Source organism: Platichthys flesus, chromosome 19 (assembly GCF_949316205.1).
Source record: "Platichthys flesus chromosome 19, fPlaFle2.1, whole genome shotgun sequence".
NCBI lineage: Eukaryota > Metazoa > Chordata > Actinopteri > Pleuronectiformes > Pleuronectidae > Platichthys > Platichthys flesus.
In genome coordinates this window covers 18592293-18615249 of record NC_084963.1, presented here as the reverse complement: position 1 = coordinate 18615249, position 22957 = coordinate 18592293, and the positions used below count along the sequence as shown (strand labels likewise).

Below are 22957 nucleotides of genomic sequence, written 5' to 3'. Positions count from 1 at the left end.
AGCCAACTAAAGGGAATTATGAGGAACCCAGTACTTGTTTTAATCAAGGCAAGACAGATTACATGACACATTGGTGGTATCAGGCTTTATTAGGACACACACCATATTCTCTGCATAGCAAAGGAGATCAACTGTATGTCCTTAGCGTGTGTGATGAATAAAAGAAGACCAAGAACAGACCCCTGTGGGACTCCATAGAGGAGAGTAGCACATATCAAGAGGCACCTACAAGTCCAAGCATGATAGAGAAGATCTTAGATGGACCAAAATCCTGAGTGACATGACAGATGCCAAACAAAACATTTCAGATAATGTATCAGAGTCTAAGCTGTGTTCTGAATCAGCAACAGGCAAAACGGAAGGAGTGTAAATGATCCAGAGCCTGAAATGGTTTGCAATATGGTATGTTCAATAAAGGGCACAACAGATCAGACATTTGTATGTGTGTAGACCATGTTGAAAAATTAGATATTCCTAAACAATCTGTACAACATGTGACATAATTTGCCCTAAACCCTCGACCAGGGTGAGAAAACCCCCTCAAAAGAGTCTCAAGTGAAGGATCATCTCCTAGGATGGACAGACGTGCAATGGATGTTGTGTGTGACAGAGAAAATCAACAAAATAACAATATTTACAACATTCATGAGAAAACCCTCTATCTAACACAAATGTAGAGGTGTTGGAAGAGGGATGATGGAGAAGAAGAGGGATCGACGTGCAACGATTTTACATCGAAGGCACACACGACGACACAATGTATACAAAGACATGTTTGCATGATGGACCTTGGAGACTGAGTTGAAGAATGAACTTTGAACGCATCACTTGTTGGCGCGCCCATCGACGTTTGACCGACAGATGGCGACAAACCCTCGCAGTTACCAACTCACCGACGTCACATACGCGTTCATTAATAACCAAATAATAAATAAGCGCCATCGTCTCAGCGAAACCTGCGAGGCTTACGGTGCTGAACTAAGAAACAGGGAGGACACGCGGAACACGGGAGCGACGCTTCCACACAGATGCGCCCTCCTGCGGAGACTTGTTGAGAGGATGGAGGAGCTGCGGGTGGAGGTGGATCAATGAGGTGGATGCTCAGCAGCGGTCCCACCATCACATCCATCCCCCCACAGCAGATAAGTGAGTCAACATGGCCGCGGAGCTGCTCCATCTGTAGCTCCTCTGAGACACGGAACTCAACAACACGCAGGTAAATAAACACGTGGAGGGGAACACTGTGGGTTTCATCTCATGCGAGCGTAGCCGCGCTCGCATGAGACGCGTCCAACTGTATCCACCAAACATTAAGGAGCCACAGGTAAATGCTTGTTACATAACGCAACGCTCAAATGCAGTTATTCCAACACATTTTTGTTTCTATTCTCATCGCTAGCCGTACGTATTATTAATATTGTTATTATTGTTGTTATTGTTATAGCCATTATTATTATTACTATTATTATCCTCCTCACCAATGGCTTTAATTGTCTATTTAATGCTCAATACAGTAAAGTGTCTATCTATGATGAACCGGTGGTTTCGCCTCTCCTATCAGATGGCGTTCATGTCCCGGTTCTCTCGGTCCCGGAGCAGCTCCAGGTCTCCAAGCCGAAAAGACCCGGAGCGCGTCACCCCGAACCTGAGCGTGTCTGAGCTGGAGCGGCTGCTGTACACGGGCAAGACGGCCTGTAACCACGCGGACGAAGTGTGGCCACGACTCTACATCGGAGACCAGTGAGTTTACATAACCCTCCCGCCATATATAATAATAACGCTCTGTGTTACAATATTAATGCTTTATGAAAACTTAAAGGGATAGTTCACTCAAAATTGAAAACGCTCTCATTGTCGCACCACTGTGCCAATGGAGGGGTGGGTGAAGTGTTTGAGTCCACAAGACACTTTTATTTTCGAATAAAAACAACTACATCCTTTCCGGAGTCGCATTTCCGGTTTCATGCCACATAATACCGGCAGAAACAACGGAAGATTTAGAAGAACGAATATGGACCAAATAGAAGAGCGTTTGGCAGAAGAGATCCAAAAGTATGATCACTTGTATAACCCGTCACTGACTTTGTCCGCCAGAAAAAGGCTATGAGGAGCCGCAGTGGCTATGAAAATAAACAATCGACGAAGAAGAAAGAAGGCGTCTCTAAGGCTGTCTTCGACAAAAAAACATTACTACGCCTACTGTTCTGGCGGGGAATTGCTTTGTAAGAGGCGCAACGCTTGGGGAAGCATGAATGACAATGAGTCCTTCGCAACAGCGGCGTGAAAAGCCGCAGACGCAGATGCAGAATAATGCGCCGGCCTTAACACTTCATCCACCCCTCCAACGGTAGGAGTGTAGATGATGATTGAATTTACATTTTTGGGTGAACTATCCCTTTAATGGTAGTCAGCAGCAGGGTTTTTGCCATGTGGCTCAATGGAACTACCATATTTTATATTGTCCGGTAACAACAGAGCTTTTTAATGTGTAGAGGGTTCTTCGTGTGAGTAGAGGCTTCTTGTGAATCATATTGTGAGCCCTGAGCAGGTGTAAAGTAAAGCAGGACACTTAACCATTTCTGCAAAAGCATACATTATAAATCAATAAGGGACAAGACTTGAGAAGAGGATTCGGGATGTCGAAGCTGCTGTAAAGATGTTAGAATACAATTTTAAATCTTTTTTTTTTTTTTTTATTAGGTCTGTGTGATGTGTAGTCTAAATTGAACCCTGTATGTACATGTATTTACCCGTTTACACATATATGCTCTATGTCCATGTTACTTAAACTGCATAAAGGGTCTGAGCACTTTCACCAGCCATTCTTTTAAAATCTATATATATATTTAACTGGCATTTGCACACAAAATTGTACATGGGTGTCACCATGTAGTTATGATAGTTTGGAAAATTGCTACCATACATATATTGGAGTGCATCTAAAAGAGTTAAAATAATTTCATAATTTTTACTGCTGTATCATTCACACTCAACATATTTGGTTTTAGTCCGGCGCATGCTTCTGCAACTGCGTCTGCGGCTTTTCACGCCGCTGTTGCAAAGGACTCGTTGTCATTCATGCTTCCCCTTTTCAGTATAGTTCATTTGCCAAAACAGCCAAAACACAATTCATAGCATTATTTATTTTTAAATGTCTGTAGATATCACAATGATATTGTTACATATTGTGACAGCTTAACACCGTCAACATGAACCCATTAAAGAGAAGTGAAAATCCCTTTGACTGGCTGATGATGAGCTGTGAAACAAACAACTCCTTGTCTGTAGAGATATCGCATCAGATCGGCGTGAGCTGGCTAAGCTCGGCATCACGCACATCCTCAACTGTGCCCAGAGTAAGTGGCGTGGCGGAGCCGAGTATTACGCCGGGATGAACATCACCTATCACGGCATCGAGGCCCACGACTCCCCCACCTTCGACATGACCGTCAACTTCTATCCGGCGGCAGAGTTCATCCACAAAGCCCTGACAATTGGAGGTGAGTTTGTGAATGGGGACATTCAACACTTGTTTAACACTTCAAGTGGTCATCCTTTAAAATCTTTGAACGGCATTGAGTTATGTCGATGGCTGTGGCCAAATTGTAGAATAACTTAATTTACAAATGTATTTTTGGATCAGTATGTAAAACTCATTATACTTTGCATATATTTGCCTCAAAATCTCTCCTGCCCCACAAAGCAAAACATAATGCATTATGTTAATCAGAGCATAACAATGTTGTTTATCTTTACCAATTATCTTTAACTATGGTTGCATTTTAGAATAAAAAAAAACATATTAGCAAATAATACAATAATCGTTTCTATAAGAAAATAATAATACATTTTTCCCTAAGAACTTAAAATGATGTAGAGTAAAATTCCGTGACCCTGAAGACTATACCGGCGGGGGTTATACCCCTGGCAGGTACTACCAAGCCAGGCAGTTTTCAGGTTAGAGGCCAGTCTAAAAGCAGCTTTGCCATCACCCATTGGCAGTAGGATGATTGGCTGAAGATTGGGCCGATGTATTTGTCATACATATGAATGGTGTTTCTGCCTATGCAAATTAGGACATATTCATTAAGTGTGGAGCTCATGTGCATATTCAAATTAATTTCAGAAATTTCCAGAAACTTGTAATAATTCTTTTTTATTTTACTCTTCATGGGTACTTTCTTGTGTAAACTTTTATTTTGATAGGAATAAAGGAAAAAAATAGCCCCATTGGGGAGTATTGTTGCGTGGCATTTAAAGTAGAGAGGGGCATGAAAGATTTCATAACAGAAATGCATGTTCCTATTGTTCCTATCGTTCTCTGTTTGTAGGTAAGGTGCTGGTCCACTGCACTGTGGGAGTGAGCCGCTCAGCCACTCTGGTGCTGGCCTACTTGATGATCAGACAGAACCTGACCCTGGTGGAGGCCATCAAAACAGTGAAGGACCACCGTGGCGTCATCCCCAACCGAGGCTTCCTGCGCCAGCTCAACGGCCTCGACGGCATCCTGAGAGACAGCCGCAAGACGTCGCTGCCGAGCTGAAAATCATTGAATAAACGGTGTGATCGTAGGTAGCAGCACGCCTGGTTACACTGACGGAGATAATGGGACCAAGTCAGGAGCAGCCTGTGGGTTCCATACACCGTGGCTCTGGGAGGCAGCAGGTGATCTGAGAATTTATCTGATATTAGTAACGTCAGACTCATTCATTATTATAACTGGTCAATGTTGAATCAAACAACACGAGCACTGGATAGTTAGTGTTGAGTCAAGTCCATAATGCCAAACAGCACCATTACCCCAATGAAACATTTATTAAAATCAAGTCTAGTCAGTGTTATTGATCAGAAGTCCTTACAACACATGATAACCAGCCCTGGCCTCAATGCATGGTCACACCAAAACAGCAGAATTTCACAGCTAATCTAAATAAGAATTTTTAAAATGTGTTGTCCACAAGAAAGCCATTTTTGCGGAGCTGTTGAAGGAACGTAGATCCGGAGAGTCCAAAATGGAGGCAGCTACTGCAGCTTACAAGCAGCGTGTTACCATCCAGTTTGATTTAACCTACTCTGTAAAGCTGTTTTTTACACATGTCGCGTGTCAGAATGTAAGCCGTTATTAACTGCTAGCCCCACAAACAGTCACTACACAATCAAACCTCTAGAGCTACACATTTTCGGGAATTCAGCTGTAATGCGTTCTGATGTGACCATGGCCAGACTCCAGGGGAAGAAATTTCAGAAGAGCAACAGGGCAGGACTCATTCTTCTGGGACAGATATATGAAATCATACAAAGAGGACAGGAACTCTCACAAGATAAATCTGAATGGTCACATGATCTTTTATAAACTGAAATAAAATCTTCAGAATATTTAAAAGCTTCTAAAAGCTATTAAAAATGATCAAGGCATTAGAGGGGTGTAACACTCAAACCAATGTGAATCCAGCCAGGATTTCTGTGCACTTTCAAAGTAAGAGGCGCCCCAAAATGATCAATAAAATGAGATAATAATACACCATCGATCCTCTCTAAAGAGTGTCTCAAAGACACATCAAACCTGTGATGAGCAGTCCCAGTCAAGTTGGCAAGAATTGTCCATGAGGGGTTATAAAAGAAAAAGGTTTGAAATCATGTACGAATGTACAGTCCACTCCCTCTACTTTCTAATCAAACTTCAGATCATTCCACTGAAACTTATTAAGACATGAAGCCTGATTGTATTTTGCCACTGTAACATTCTGCAGGAAAACTTCCTGCATTTCTTTCTTGATAATAGCTTTCAAAAAGTCTATGATCAACAATACATTTTCTATTAATAAACAAATCAATCAATCAAATAATTGAGGGTTTTTATCAGCCAGTCTGGATCTTCTGTATAGTGCTTTAAGGACTGAAGTGGGTCAGGGTTGGGTTTCGGGGGGGGGCCCCCTCTTGTTTTTATGTGGAGCCCTAAAATAACCACACCTGGCCCTGGCCAAGCATGGGCTCCAATGTCTTTTATAATAAATGCAGAGGTAAAACCTGTGATATCTTTACATTCAGCAAGTGTCATTAAGTAGCCCTGAACAACTCACACTCTGCTCGTTGCCCAAGTCTGAAACCAGCACTGTTATGTAGCCTATGATTATAGTATTACAGTGTTGTCACTATCTGTGGGAACTGCCCACATGCCCACCAAATGGGTTTAAAATCACCTCCACTCCCCTAAAATGAATCCAGTCCAAATGGGGCTTTAGACCCAATATCGCATTCTTTTATTCAACTTTACACTGAGTCTCAGTCGTACTCTAAGTGTGCTTAATATGCCAGCATCTGAAATATTTAGAATAGACTGTGGTGTTGTGCACGGGGAGACAATAACACAAATGTGCCATTGTAAAAGCTACCAACTGCCTGGATAACAGGAGAGTGCACAGCCCTCAGTGCTGAATTACAAAGTCGGCTATTATGTCTTGGTGGTAATTGAGGGTAATTGTGTTCTCATGCTAGCGAAAAACAATAGATGAACCAATGCTGAAATTTAAACCAGCTTTTCAAATATTCATGTGCGTGTTACTAATGATTACCTCAAGTGTCATGTTTGAAACATATTGTTGTGACTTGTGGTCTTTGTCCATGCTGTTTCAACATCACCACCTGGGAGAGGGGGTGAACAACTTTGCTCAAATGCAGAAAAAAATTACAAAAATTATAAAGTGGATTTATACAGACAGTACAAATGGAGATTTAAAGGTACACTTTGAATTCAGAGGTAGCGACACCACTCTTAAGTCTGTGTTACAAAAAGAATAAGAGCAGGAATTAGCCTCGCTTAGCATAAAGATTGGAAGCATGTGTAAATGGTCTGGCTGTGTCCAAAACCTAAAATCCATTCCTTCTCAAATAAGCCAACGCTGAAGTAACAATAAAAAATGGGTTCTTGAGTTTACCAACCAAAACCAAAGCAGCTGTAATTATTCTGTATTGTTAGCTGAAATTACTCCTTAACAAGGTGTAGCAGACAGGCTTATTAATTCTAACTTGGTGAGTTGGTGGAGAACTGTCTACATTGAACTTTTTGAGGTGTATAAATGCCTTGTTTTTAAGAGAAAAATAACTCAAATAAAAATACCGACATATGGTTCAGTGGGTAGAACGTGGTGATATCTAGTGGTGAAGCTGCATGTTGCAGCTGAATACTCCTCACCTAAGCCTAGCAGATTAGTTGCTATTTATTTTACTGTGCTATGACTGCACTGTGCAATCACTGTTCATAGCTAGGCTAGATCGTTGTGCCTGCTTCCAGGTCTATATGCTAAGGTGTGTTAGCTAATTGATCCTGGTTATTTATATTCAACTTTAAAACATTGATCGCATCAGCTCAATCTCGTGGCAAGAAGGCAAATTTCCCATTTGTTTTGCTTTATACTATTGGAAAGCAAATTTGAGCAGCAAACCATTCAGACATGGATTGGGTTGGCATTGTGTGTTTAATGCAAACCAATCTGAATTACAGCTGGCTACCTGAGGACCAAGTTGACCCAAAGGATCAGATCCCAACACCTCGGATGTTAGATCACAGGTATATCCTGAGATCCTTGATATTTCCAATTGGCACATGTTAGAACTGTTACAACCCAGAGGAATCCCTTTTTGGACGGCGCCTCTTTACCAATCACCATCTTTACCTTTTTCTGTATTAGATCTGTGTGTTTTGAATCTGTGGTTTTACTGTGCTGTGATTGGTTGTTCCTTAGTCTCAATTCCTGTTTATATCTATATATTTTTTCTTACAGTGACCTTTCTATAGGGAATCTTGAATATCACTCTTTGAAGGAGAAAGTGGCAAAGGAGATGTTGCCTTAACATGTGTACTTCAAGTTGTTTTTTAGACCTGTGTTTATGTTTTTACTGTAAAGAACACTGAGCATTGATACTTTGTTTTGATAAATTCAGTACCAAGTCAAAAATTAAAGAAAAACCTTCTCATTGATTTGTTGTCCTTAATTTTGTCTGAACTTTATTGTGTGTCAATCATTAAGTAGTTTCTCTGCAGCACATCACTTAATTTTTTTCTTCCAGTTGTTGAATATTTTGTTTATACCTCATTTCCTGTATCCCTAGGCTGTAAATGGATCATTTACCTTCATTTTAATATACGTTTCACAAAAACCTACCTTACACATAGATGTAAACATAAATACATAACTGGATTTCACTTACAAATGCTTAGAAACTGAATAAGGACTCACACACGGTCAGGCTGCCATGTTGCTTTATTTCCATCATCAACATCCTGAATTCAAGTCAGATTTTGTTCATAAATTAGGCCATTTAAGGACAAACTTAAAAGGGATGACCGATAACATAGTGAAGATTTAACAATTATTTTTAGAGTTTATTTCTTGTATTGATATTTTAGATATGCACCATCTCAAAGACTAATTGGAATGTGAATGATATGGATACATCTGACAGGAGAGCGGACTGACATGAAGGAATTGAGTGAGTTAGACTATAGTTGGCCACAGTCAGCGATGACAACCTTGGCTTTAGGAGTGCCGCCCTGTGTGCCACGCATGTCCATTTTATCGACAATATCCATTCCCTCCACGACGTTGCCAAACACCACGTGCTTTCCGTCCAGCCTGAGGATGAGCAGAGAAGATGAATATTTGAGAAGAAAAAAAATCTCAAACCAGCCAAAAATATTTGTTTCCAACTAAATGCAGGCATGCACGTGTCAAAGTGGAGCTCACCAGGCAGTTTTAGCTGTGCAGAGGAAGAACTGGGAACCGTTGGTGTTGGGCCCAGCGTTAGCCATTGACAGTGTCCCTGGGCCTGTGTGTTTCAACTGGAAGTTCTCATCAGCAAACTTCTCTCCGTAGATGGATTTGCCTCCAGTTCCATTGTGTTTGGTGAAGTCTCCGCCCTGTAAAACAAAGTTGAGTCAACACATGTGGCAACAGCCGTAGTGATTAAGGTTCGACATGAGCTTAAGCCTAAACTGTACCTGGCACATGAATTTAGGGATGATGCGGTGAAACGAAGAGCCCTTGTAGCCAAAACCCTTCTCTCCAGTGCACAAAGCACGGAAATTTTCTGTAAGTAAAGACACGGTCAATCCTCAAGTAAACACATAACTAAAACAAGCACAAAATAAAAACCTAAATCCTCTTTATAGGAAATTTGGGAAACAAGAAGCAGACACATTTTGTACTCTGATACAATGCAGTAAATCTGAGTTTTGTTATGTCTTGCAAAACTTTTAGTATCAAGGTTTATGATCTTTAAAACAAACAAGGCCCTGGAAAGATGTACACGCAGATTGAGAAGGTTTACAGGCCTTTCAACACTTGTTTAGCTCCTAAAAGCAGAAAACACAAACTACTGTGTCTTTAAAGTCATAACAACATCAAAACCTGCAAGTAGAATCTGAAGGGAATGTGAATAACGAACTCATTTCCATGAGAGGCAAACTTCTTTTTTTTTAACCCACTGAGAATGAATTAGGCCAGGTGACAAACATTGGACCCAGTAAAGTATTGTGCAGGTTTGAACCACTTGCCAGGAGCGGTTTCTTCCCTCTTGCGGTTATCACACACAGCAGTGGTAGCACATCTGCTTGAGTCAATGTTTTACCCTCACATTTGACTCTTGGACCAGATATTCAGGTTTTTTTTAAACGATGAGTCAGTGACAGGCTCAACCCACACAATGAATGAATCCTCAGCATTGTTTATTCAGCCAAACAAGTATTTGGGTGTGTACAACAAGCATGGGCCTGATGCTGTGTGCAGAAACTCTAAAGGTTTGTCTCACCAACCTGCCGTCTTTGGGACCACATCAGCCCGCAGCTGCAAGACAGAGGGATTTTTTACATGAGTGAACAGTTTGACACATACAGGAGGAACAGTGAGATACTATGAAAGACCGTAAAATGTCCTATATTTTCCAGTAGACGGGGCTATGACACTGGCATTAGGCCAGACGATGTTGAAATTTATGAAATATTGGATGTTGTGGGGCTAAGTCTTCAAAGAGGGACTCTCACTCATATCTTAAGGCTTTTCTGAACGTGATAAACCTGCTAGGAAAAACGACCTCAAAGTGTAACAGACGCCATTCCACGTAGCCACTGAGTCTTAATATTGTCATGTAGATGTCTTGTGAAACATGTGTAGTTTTGCGCCGATTTGACAAAGCACACGCTAGTTATAGGCCTACTTCCTGTTTCATCCACAATCCCGTGCCATGGACCTGCACTTCCTCGTCTTTAAAACGGTCAGGGTAATGGAACATTACGGCACGCCCATGCATGAGTTCTATATGTTTTTTTTTTTAAAAAAAAAATCACAAGATCGGACGTGTCTGATAAGTTTTGTGACTTTTCAAGCCTGTTCGGGCCTCAAAATGCGTAAAAGGACCAAATGCATGGAAGGACCTATTGGGTCCTTACGGGTCCTCGCACCATTCTTTCCACAGGCCTCAATAAAAAGGAAACATTTGCAAGTATCTGCTCATAAACCTGTTTTTAACGTTAAAGCATCACCTGAGAACAGTCACACATACAGCCTGTTAATGAACCCAGCTTTAAACTTCTTGTAAAATCGTGTATAGTCAAAAATAAATATATAGTCGGTGATTGATTTATCTTACCTCCATTACAATCTTTCCAGCAGCAGCGCCATCAATAGTGATGTCAAAGAAAACTCTGGGCCGGGCCATTTTCACAAACCTGCCTCTGTGTTGGTTATAATGTAAAAGTTGCACTTGAGGTGAATCCTGTCAACTTGTCCGACTCACTGGCTCTCAGCGCAAGCTGAACTAAGAGCTAACAACAACCAATCACAGCCTTGTCTTCCTCGAGGGCTTAATATTGGACCAATAGAAATGAAAATGTGCGATGACGTGTGGGTTGCGCTGTAGAACCGGTTTCAGGACGGCTTGAAAGGGCGGAGCTACGGCAAGAGAGAAAAAGCTGCGGTGGAAAAGTGAAAATCTACTGTCCTCAACCTATGGAAGCCCATTTCCACCACATTGATGAAGAAAAAAAAAAAATCTATCTCATAATTATGACTTAGCATCTCATTATTATGAGATAGTATCTCATTATTATGACTTAGTATCTCATAATAATGACTTAGCATCTCATTATTATGAGATAGTATCTCATTATTATGACTTAGCATCTCATAATAATGGGATAGTATCTCATAATTATGACTTAGCATCTCATAATAATGACTTAGCATCTCATTATTATGAGATAGTATCTCATTATTATGACTTAGCATCTCATAATAATGACTTAGCATCTCATTATTATGAGATAGTATCTCATTATTATGACTTAGCATCTCATAATAATGAGATAGTATCTCATAATTATGACTTAGCATCTCATTATTATGAGATAGCATCTCATAATAATGAGAGAGTATCTCATTATTATGAGATGCTAAGTCATTATTATGAGATACTAAGTCATAATTATGAGATACGATTGTGGGCGGGGCATAACAGAGCAGAGAAGCCGTTGCTGAGCGGCTTCGGGGATGCCGCCTTACTCGCGGAAGTGGGCGACTATGCATCAATACAGTGACATAACATAATCGATTCATGTTTTCTGCTCCATTGATTGTCATAGCGATGTGCTGCCGCTGTATGATTATAACCAGCGCTGCTCCAGGATCAGAACAGACGCTCATTAAAAGTCCGTACGTCCTGTACGTGTCGCAGTCTGCTTCCGCCTCACTTCCCCTCTGTCCTGCGCTCACTTTACACTTTAACAATAAACCCTAGCACTAATCACAAGTTATTAGGACACGTATAGGACTGACGTTTAATTTGTGTTTGTTTGAGTTCATGAAACACATTAAACACCGTGAGCACTCAGTCCTCCGCTCCTCACAACACGAGACGTAACGTGACGCGCACAATCAGTTCTGTCAGGGTAAAAGTGAAGGAGCGATCCAGAGTCATGATCGGTCATGAACGAATAATAACTTAAAAAATACATGTGATTATCAGTTTTAGTGAAGAGGAACAGAGACAAGCATACACACACACCCACACACCAACACCCACACACGCGAACACAACCCGCCACACACACACACACACACACACACACACACACACACACACACACACAGACTCGCTCAGTAACTCATAATTATGAGATACTATCTCATAATAATGAGATGCTAAGTCATAATAATGAGATGCTAAGTCATAATCATGAGATACTATCTCATAATAATGAGATGCTAAGTCATAATTATGAGATACTATCTCATAATAATGAGATGCTTAGTCATAATAATGAGATACTATCTCATAATAATGAGATGCTAAGTCATAATTATGATATAGTATCTCATTATTATGAGATGCTAAGTCATTATTATGAGATGCTAAGTCATAATAATGAGATGCTAAGTCATTATTATGAGATTCTAAGTCATAATAATGAGATACTATCTCATAATAATGAGATGCTAAGTCATTATTATGAGATGCTAAGTCATAATTATGAGATACTATCTCATAATAATGAGATGCTTAGTCATAATAATGAGATACTATCTCATAATAATGAGATGCTAAGTCATAATTATGATATAGTATCTCATTATTATGAGATGCTAAGTCATTATTATGAGATGCTAAGTCATAATAATGAGATGCTAAGTCATTATTATGAGATGCTAAGTCATAATAATGAGATACTATCTCATAATAATGAGATGCTAAGTCATTATTATGAGATGCTAAGTCATAATTATGAGATACTATCTCATTATTATGAGATGCTAAGTCATAATAATGAGATACTATCTCATAATAATGAGATGTTAAGTCATTATTATGAGATGCTAAGTCATAATAATGAGAATCTATCTCATAATAATGAGATGCTAAGTCATTATTATGAGATGCTAAGTCATAATTATGAGATACTATCTCATTATTATGAGATGCTAAGTCATAATAATGAGATACTATCTCATAATAATGAGATGCTAAGTCATTATTATGAGATGCTAAGTCATAATAATGAGATACTATCTCATAATAATGAGATGCTAAGTCATAATTATGAGATAGATTTTTTTTTTTTCTTCATCAATGTGGCGGAAATGGGCTTCCATACTCAACACTATTCCTTAAACTCGAAGGAAAGTTCATGAGGTCAAAGCAAATTAATATTTAAAGAAATCAAAGTCCAGTTGCACTCACATTATGCTTTTTTAAAAGAACAATAACCAGAGGTGGAAAAGTAAACACATTCTTTACTCAAGTAGAAGTAAAGATGTTTGTGTTAAAAGTAACATCAGTAAAATTGTCAGTACTGATTCAAACTCTTTACTCAATCAAAAATATAACAATACAGGCTCTGAGTTTAAAAGTAAAAGATAGGACTATCACAAGACAGTGAGAATATTCTGCTCAGCTTCGTTATCAGTGATGTTGGCTGATTCTTCTCTTTCCTCCATGTGGATATTCCTCGTCACGGACATATGAGAATATGAAGATATGATACTTCCTGAAGCCTCAAATGTGACAATAGCAGCAACAGCATGTACCAGTAGTTTTCATTAAGCCTGGGCTGATGGTGTGGGGCATAGTTACAACACTTTTTGTCCAAGAAAACTTCACAATATTCCGTCATTCAGGTCTTGACCATTATCTGGCTAAATTTGAGCAAGATCTGAATAGAGGTAAGAGGTAAAAAATACACAGCCTATAACTTCCTGTTGCCAGTCCTACCTGTAAAAGTTGGTCTACCTACAATACTTTAAATATTCATGACGAATAACCATAATTTACCAGGCTATCATATTAACAACATTTTGAGAAAACTCACATTAAAGCATCACTAAGGTTTTAAAGCTTTTCTGACCAAACTTTAAGTGGATGCATCAATCTGTTAGAAGACGTCTATCCTTTCTCTAGCCACCAGGTGGCACACTGACTAAATATTTGAATGTATTTGAATGCATTGTCCAAGTCAGGTCGAGACTCTTTATTAGTCATATGATGTTTTGTTTCATTTGACCATTTAAGTCCAGGTATGAAGTACATCCTGTTTCATTCAATATTCCAGAGGACGCCAAGGCTCTTCCACAACAAAAACTAAAGAACATCACAATAAAACATACATTTACTGTGTGTACTTTATATGCTTTGTGTCTTTAATTGTTTGTATTTCCATGTCTCTTTAAATAAAGGGAAAAATAAACAGCAAAGAAAGAATTCCTACAAAGATATCCAAGCCGACTTTAAACCTCAAGTTGTGCATTGTCCAAGTTAAAAGTGAATATTGTGTGATATATATACTTTGACCTCAATCACAATCCTGCCAGCAGAAGCGCAACAAACAGTGCAACAAACTCTGGGGTTTATTTACAAACACGCCTCTGTGATGATAAAAGCCAAACTTGAGTGATTCCTGACCAATGCGGTTCTACATGGAATTGCGCCCCCAGGCGAGACCCCCTCCGAGCCCCCACCCCCCCCCCCCCAAAAAAAAAAAGAAAATCAATGCACACAACTCTGCCAAAAAAAATAAAAGTGAATGCAATACGCTTCCGTATTCTGCTGTTGATTCTTTTTTTTTTATCTTGCCAATGAAATAGGCCATCACTTCTCAAAATAACTACATGACTTTAATGCTGTATCTAGACCCACATACATAAATCGATCTTGCCCTTTATTGTTAAATGTTAGAATATCAAATTTAATCTAAAGGCTGTTACGTGGGGTGGAACTTCTAGCTCTAGGTCCAACCCTCTTCCTTTGATGTGCCGCAGGATGATGTGCCGCACGATGATGTGCGGTTATGATGTGCGCCTCAGGATGAAGTGCGCAGCAGGATGATGTGCGCTGCAGGATGATGTGCGCTACACGATGATGTGCGCCCCACAATGATGTGCAGAGATGATGATATGCGCCTCATGATGATGTGCGCTGCAAGATGATGTGCGCCTCAAGATGATGTTCACTGCAGGATGAAGTGTGCCGCAGGATGATGTGCGTGGCAGGACCATGTGCGCAGCAGGATGAAGTGCGCTGAATGATGATGTGCGCCGAAGATGATGTGCGCCCAAGATGATGAGCGCCCACGATGATGTGCCCCGCAGGATGATGTGCGCCCCGCCCGATGATGTGCCGTGATGATGATATGCACAGCAGGATGATGTGCGCCTCATGATGATGTGCCACACCATGATGTGCGGTGATGATGTGCGCCGCAGGATGAAGTGCGCAGCAGGATGATGTGTGCAGCAGGATGATGTGCGCTAGACGATGATGTGCCACACCATGATGTGAGGTGATGATGTGCGCAGCAGGATGAAGTGCGCAGCAGGGTGATGTGCGCAGCAGGATGATGTGCGCTACACGATGATGTGCGCCCCACAATGATGTGCAGTGATGATGATACGCGCTGCACGATGATGTGCGCTGCAAGATGATGTGCGCTGCAAGACTATGTGCGCTGCAAGACGATGTGCGCTTCAAGACGATGTGCACCGCAGGATAAAGTGTGCCGCAGGATGATGTGCGTGGCAGGAAGATGTGCGCAGCAGGATGAAGTGCGATGCACCATGATGTGCGCCAAAGGATGAAGTGCGCCACAGGATGATGTGCGCTGCATGATGCTTTGGGCTGCAGGACGATCACGCAGGATGATGGGCGCCGACTTGTGCGCCTCAAGATGATGTGCGCCACAGGATGATGTGGGCCGCAAGATGATGTGCGCCCAACGATGATGTGCGCTGCAGGATGATGTGCGCTAGGATGATGTGCGCTGCAGGATGATGTTTGCAGCATGACGATGTGCGCCGATGTGCGCCCCAGGATGATGTACATCGCAGGATGATGTGCGCAGCCGCACGATGACGTGCGCCGCAGGATGATGTGCGCGGCACTGTTAAGTGGGGCGGCATTGCTAGCTCTACGTCCAACTCTCCTCCTTTATCCGGGCTTGGGACCAGCAAAATGAGCCAAAAGAGACACTATGGCAGTTTTTTTTGTTTTTTTTTCAGGGTCCTGAAAGGCTTCAGTTTCACCACGTTCCACACTAGAGGTCTGGAAATATGTCGATTCTTAGATGCATCACGATGTGGACTCTGCATCGGTAAAGAGACTGAACTCAATGACTCAAGAGGTGCTGTCATTTGCCAGCACCTCGGCACACAAAACACACTGAGGACGTTGCCAAGTCGTGAAACAAAACTGCTCTCGTCCTATTTGCAAAGCATCGGTTGCCTGACATTTACGAATCAGAAACTTGTCCATGGTTGTGTGTGTTTGCTGATACAGTGTGTGTGTACAGTGGCTTCCTGAGCACAACACTGTTGAGGAAGCCACTGCAGAGGAGCGGCTCTTCAGAGCCGCTGGTTGCAGACCCCTGTCTACGGCGAAAGAGCGATTTGTTTACTGCTCCGCTGTTAAAGAGATGCGGACGTTAAAACATTGGGCGCGCCACACAGTTTGTAAATCACTGCTCTATACAGTGGATCCCTCCCTTGTCCGTTCCATTTGGGAGACCCAGAGGTGAACTGTCCCCCGCGCCTCCTCCCCTTCCCCTTTCTCACACAGCATCAAGCAGGGGCGCTGCAGTTGCAGGGGGCGCCAATTTGCCAATTCCACACACAGTGACCAGTTAGCAAGTCATGTTGCTAAGTCATGGCTTAGCAACATGACTTTCATGTTTTGTCTGGAGATACCGCTGAAGATGTGGTGGCTTAATGCCACTGTTGGCAAATCTCTCCCCACAGAAAAAAACAAAAAGTGTAAATAACCCAATCTATGTTAATGTTAATATTGGTGAAGTGTCTTTGTCATTTTATTGTGAAATATTTGTTCGCTTTAAGGTCATAACATTTCATTTCCGCTTTTGTATTACATGCTTTTATTTTGAAAGCTTTATTTTGAAATTTAACTTCACAACGGAAAACTTTTACGTTTTAGCGAGCCTCCGAAGAGCTACAAGCTCTCACGGTGTTGTTTAGGGAAGGCTCTCTGCTCTGGTTTCGCCTTCTTTGGTACTTGTCCCTCCGTGTTTCAGCAGTATTGCTGCTGCACTTCAACTCGACTCCATTGTTGAAGTTTTCAAGGCAGGCGATGACAGGCGATGACAGGTGGCGTGTGCCAGGTTGGGTCAAACCATCGGTATGGGGGAGATTCTGTTTTTTTAGGATAATTAAATTGAAAAGCCTACTGAATATAAAATTTAGTTCATAAACTTACACTTACATTATATTGAATATTTGTTAATTAACAATTTTTCAAGGATTTTTGAATGGATGCTAATTTTAAATATAAAGAAAAAAAATCCCAAGTACCCCCTGGAGTACCTTCAAGTACCCCCAGGGGTACGCGTACCCCCATTTGAGAATCACTGTGATAGATAATAGAAAACCGCTTCGCGGGCCAGATAACTTTTTTTTATAAGTGCTCGTGCCGCCCCCCACGTGACATGAGAAGGTGCCGCCCCGGGCGGCTGCCCGGTTCACCCGTGCCCAAAACCGCCACTGTTCCTGACAACTTTTGAGAGGCACTGGGTCTGATCAGTTCATAGAGCTCAACGCACACGCTGGCATAAGAATGAAGAATCAAGCCTATACTTACCTCTAGTGTTGAAATATAAAACTACAACAACCTTGTATCACCTTTTCATGACACACTAGACAATAGATCTCAAACAGGAGAAAATATACAAATACATAGCTGGAGTTTTTCAACAAATGCTTAAAAAAAGAACGAGAGGACACACACAAAGTCAGATAAAGTCGGAAATTGATTTATTTACACCATCATCATCTTCATCATCCATCATCAGCATCATCAATGTAAGTTAGATCTTAAATGTGGTCTTGAAGGACAAACTGGAAGGTACAAATTATGATAGAGTGAATATTGGACAAACTGTTTTTAGAGTGTTTTTTCTACTCAAACTGTAGATATGCACCATCTCAAAGACTAACTGGGATGTGGACGATAAAGATAAGTCTGACAGGAGAGTAGACTGACACAAAAGAACTGAGTGAGATGGACTAATTTATCTGGCCACAGTCGGCAATAACAACCTTGGCTTTAGGAGTACCGCTCTTTGTACCGTACTTGTCCATTGCCTTGACAACATCTATTCCCTCCACGACGTTGCCAAACACCACGTGCTTCCCGTTCAGCCTGAGGATGAGAGGAGACGATTAGTATTCAGGACCAGCAAAACTGCTTGTTTTCACCTAAATGCAGGAGTGCACGTGTCCCAGTGGAGCTCACCAGTCAGTTGACGCTGTGCAGATGAAAAACTGGGACCCGTTGGTGTTGGGCCCAGCGTTAGCCATCGACAGTGTCCCTATGCCTGTGTGTTTCAACTGGAAGTTCTCATCAGCAAACTTCTCTCCGTAGATGGATTTGCCTCCAGTTCCATTGTGGTTGGTGAAGTCTCCGCCCTGTAAAACAAAGTTGACAACTGCCGTCAAAACTCTGCTAAGATTCGATCTGAACTTATGAAAATGAAAAAAAAAACTGCCATAATCTCATAACTGTACCTGGCACATGAATTTAGAGATGACACGGTGAAATGAAGAGCCCTTGTAGCCAAAACCTTTCTCTCCAGTGCACAAAGCACGGAAGTTTTCTGTAAGTAAAGATAGAAAGTCAATCCTCAAGTAAACGTATATATTCACAAAATGAATACATTACAGCCTAGTACTGGTCCTTGCAGCTGACACAGGAAACAGACACATTTCATGTCACAATTGAATAAGCAGCAATTAATGTTGAAGTTCATAACAATAGCTTGATGGTTATTGTGTCTGATAGCATAAAAAACTGCACTTAAATAAAAGTGAGAAGAGTCAACAGCAAAGGCAAATAAACAAATGTGAAAGGAGCTGTGTAATGAAGTAGCTTATTGAGAATGTTTACCGACTTTTAACACTTGTACAGCTCTTAAAAGCAGAAACAAGTCACTACTGGGTACATGGAGTTACACCAAAAACCTGAAATGCTCCACACAAGAGACACAAGTCAAGATAAAATCACTCATTATAAAACTTTTAAGAGTGAATAACACAAATCTAATAATAAATACCATAATCTCATTTCCATGGAGGTAAAGTTCTTTTTTTGCACCCACTGAGAATAAATGAGGCCATGTGACTAGCATTGGCCTTTGTGGGGCAGAATCACAGGGACCCAGTAAAGCATTGTGCATGTTTTCTTGCTGTTCAACCACTTGCAGACATCTTCCTCTTATTTCTTAGTGTTATTATCACTCCTAGCATTGGTAGCACTCAGTTGCACGTCTGCTTCGGTCACTGTTTTACCCTCACATTTGACTATATTCAGATTATTTCGATCCGTGCATCAGCCAGGGCTAGCCTCAGATCCCAAATGAAGGATAAATGCTCAGCTAAATGGGGACACCTTGTTTTTTCAGCCATTAACAGATGTGTGTTGGATGTGGACAAAAAGCCTGAGCCTGATGCAGTAACTCTGAAAGCTTTTCTCTGTCTCACCCACCTGCCGTCTTCGGGACCACATCAGCCCGGAGCTGCAAGACACAGGGATTTTTTTACATGAGTGAAACATGCCACAGTTTGGCAGATACTCCACACAGACAAGGAGGAACAGTGATATACTCATATCTTATGATGAAAATTGAACCTTTGTAAAGGAAAGGCAGAGAATAACTGAAGCCTCAAATGTGAAAACAGCAACACCAACATGGCCCAAGAGGCTTTTTCTTATCTATTCAACACTAAGAACAGCCTCATACAAGAAGCACAAAAATCAGCTGCCTTAACTACATTGCATTTCTATTACATACAAATGCGTCGTTATTTTATACACCAATCGGTAAGTAAGCTGTTAAGGGTTAGGGTTAGGGTTAGGGCTAACAGAGTATTACTTTTATAAGTAATATATGCATCTAACTTTCCTTCAACTGGTTGTATAGATGCTGTTTGTTTATTGCTAATCTTGTAAGTGCTCTATCATAGTTTCTATTTATATTTCTATACTTATTTTCATTTTGTAGACTTCATAATTGTTATATTATATTGTATATATATATATATATATTTACAATGAGACGATATCCTGCGGCATATATATGCCTATATACACATCGCTCCATTGAGTCACAGCCTGACCTAAACAAATGCCATGATGATGATGTTGATGAGGATGAGGATGAAGAAGATGATGATGCAGATGATGACGATGATGAAGGTGATGAAGATGATGATGGGCGTTCCCGTTGGAGCAGGACTATTTTGTTGGATATGAGCATGATATACTTGATTTTGTCTGTATTTATTGACATATTATAACCTGAGAAAACAAAGATTGAGACCTATTCAAATCCATGAACACTTGTGCCCAGGTCTCAACGCTGCGGTTGAGAACATAGTCCCAGCTTCAGCCCAAATCAAACAAAGATGCCAAAGCCGAATTTAAACCCTAAATTGCGCACAGTCGAGAACGACTAGTTAATGTGGGATTTGTCTTACCTCCATTTTGATCCTGCCGATGTCAGCGCCATCCACAGCGATGTCAAAGAAAACTCTGGGATTTCCCATGTTTACAATGGCGCCTCTGTGCTGGTTTGAGTGTATAAGCCGCAGATGAATGAATCGAGCCGTCTGACGCACTGGATCTGTTTATGTGGCTGTGATAACACTCCGATGCCAATGCTGCTGGCAACCAATCATAGCCCCCGCACTGCTCAACGGCGCAGAAGCGGACCAACAGGAATGAACACGGACATGAGGTGTGCGTTGATTGGTCGGACAGGGAGATGGGTTTCTAATTGCGAACGCAGCAAAATGACACTTTTGTGGAGGTATTTATTTTATGTGGAAGTATTTGTCTAAATGCACCAGAGGGATTAAAGAAATGCTCAGAACTACACATTTATGCATCATTAATGATTTACTGATAAGACATTATTGACACAACACAGTTTTCTGCGGAATCAGTTTACCTATACTAATGATACTTACTGTACATTTTATTTATTATTGCCCTTTTTTTTTTACCCCCCCCCCCCCCAAATGAAATTCATACAGAAAAGAAAAGAAAAGAAAGAATCTCAATAATAATTTTGTCTTCATAGGGTTAGGGTTAGGGATAACCCATGTATCACTTAGGTTCTACGGTTTAGTGAAATATCTGAATACCTTTTGTTTTTCTCTGTTCCATTTTAATAGACTAAATCCATGGTGCGAGTCACAGGGGAGATCCCTGAAATTGACACCAGCTCCCCTCAAAGCCTATTTTTTAGATGTTCAGGGGGAGCTCTGACACGCTGTGGTCATCTACACATGCCTCACAATCACAATAATTTTCACATTACGTCACTTATTGACCTTCTCTTCACATATTTGGTGGGGCTTATGGTTAATTAGAAAACAAAACAACAACAACAAAAGAAAACTTCAAAGCCTCAGACTGTCCACGGATTCAACAAACAAACAAAGACAACGACGAATGACGACAACAGTGCACCGTGTCAGGAACAAGGGAATTGAACAGGGAAGTGTGTTTTGTGATATTGTTGAGTACTCAGGAGTCACAGATGCTGAATGGACTTACAGATGTTTTAAGGAAAAGACATGCAGGACTCATTTTGCAAAAACTGGCAGAGTCTACGGACTTGTTACTAAAGGCAAGCAAGATTCACCCAAAGACAGTCTATGCACTGTCTCGTTGAAATGAATTTGCTCTCAATAAATCCAATATGCAGGTGTAACCACTTAGAGATTTTGATCTCAAAACTGTATACCCTCTTTAAACAGTAATTAAGAACAGTTGTTTTTTCCAGGGCTTGGCTGCAAGTTTAAACATGCACACCTTGAAAATAGGCCCATTCAATACTACTACCCTGCATCTGATGACCAGTTCTGAACAGCAATACACACTTTTCACTCAAAGACAAGTGCTTGTATAACCTATTCAACCCACTTGGTCGTGTGGCTCCTACGGGAAAGCAAGATCTGGCAGAGTCCAAAACCCCTAAATATTACACCACAGCCACCCCCTCAACACTGTTTATACCGGTTTAATCACATTTATATTTTTTTCTATATAGTGTTGTATATTTCTATTTCTAAATATTCCTTCCCCCCAAGTACTGCATGCTACTTATGTGATGTCTTCTGCTGCTGTAACATTGCAAATTTCCCCATTGCGGAACAAATGAAGGACTTATCTTATCTCATCTTATCTTATCACATAAAAGCCACGCAGCCTTAGGCATACCTGATAGATGTTCAAAGAAGATGCCAGGTTGATTTCATCATGGAAAAGCTAAGTTAGCCCCCACGTTGGTTTATGCTATTCCCAGGCTTGAGGTAGGTGCTGCTGTCCTGCCTGTTTTTTATGTGTAATTCAGAAAAAAGGTAGAAAAGATAAGGACACCCAAACGTCCTGAGCAGTGGCTTCATGTCCGCACTGTTCCGAACCCTGCTGGTGCCACCAGCTGTACCTCGATGCTCAGACACCAACTGGCTGACCAATCAAGAGTCTGATATATAGGTTTGATGCCACAAACTCCAACAGAGGCTCTGGAACACATTGCTTTGGCGGGTTTTCAACATGGCAAACCCCGTTTTAGAGACTCCCTTGTCCCGTCCTTCAATTCTTAGGGGAATAACTTTATTGGCATCACTGTTCAAAGCCTAACAGCTGACACACTGTTGTAGGTACGGTGCATCTTGTTATATTTTCGGAAAAAGGAAGGTGAGGTTTCTTGTTTGGAGAAAGAGGAAGACATCAAGTGGATCCTGATCGTTGTGGCTGCTGATCGTGGACTATTACAAGACTGCTTGATATACAATGTCTACTCAGATACTCTACCTTTACTGACAATAGTCCACCTTCCATTATGCTACAAACTGCAGTAATATTCCTATTTTGCTGATGTTCTCATTACACTACAACACTT

The 22957-nt window shown here is 41.1% G+C and overlaps 3 protein-coding genes across 3 annotated transcripts; 1 reads left to right on the top strand and 2 right to left on the bottom strand.

Annotated features, from left to right (window-relative positions):
- The first annotated feature begins 923 nt into the window (after positions 1-923).
- Positions 924-7974, top strand: LOC133974585 (dual specificity protein phosphatase 26). The gene is made up of 4 exons (XM_062412213.1): positions 924-1216; positions 1562-1740; positions 3289-3500; positions 4332-7974. The coding sequence occupies exons 2-4, from the start codon at positions 1562-1564 to the stop codon at positions 4541-4543; spliced, it is 603 nt and encodes a 200-aa protein (XP_062268197.1). The 5' UTR covers positions 924-1216; the 3' UTR covers positions 4544-7974.
- A 269-nt stretch (positions 7975-8243) lies between these two features.
- On the bottom strand, positions 8244-10809 carry LOC133974586 (peptidyl-prolyl cis-trans isomerase-like). Its single transcript, XM_062412214.1, has 5 exons — positions 10645-10809; positions 9812-9842; positions 8999-9087; positions 8745-8917; positions 8244-8633 (listed from the first exon to the last, which is right to left on the bottom strand). Exons 1-5 carry the CDS (start codon positions 10711-10713, stop codon positions 8501-8503), a joined length of 495 nt encoding a protein of 164 aa, XP_062268198.1. The 5' UTR covers positions 10714-10809; the 3' UTR covers positions 8244-8500.
- Positions 10810-17779: 6970 nt separating this feature from the next.
- Positions 17780-20695, bottom strand: LOC133974794 (peptidyl-prolyl cis-trans isomerase-like). The gene is made up of 5 exons (XM_062412548.1): positions 20523-20695; positions 19531-19561; positions 18555-18643; positions 18283-18455; positions 17780-18189 (listed from the first exon to the last, which is right to left on the bottom strand). Exons 1-5 carry the CDS (start codon positions 20589-20591, stop codon positions 18054-18056), a joined length of 498 nt encoding a protein of 165 aa, XP_062268532.1. The 5' UTR covers positions 20592-20695; the 3' UTR covers positions 17780-18053.
- Positions 20696-22957: the final 2262 nt, after the last annotated feature.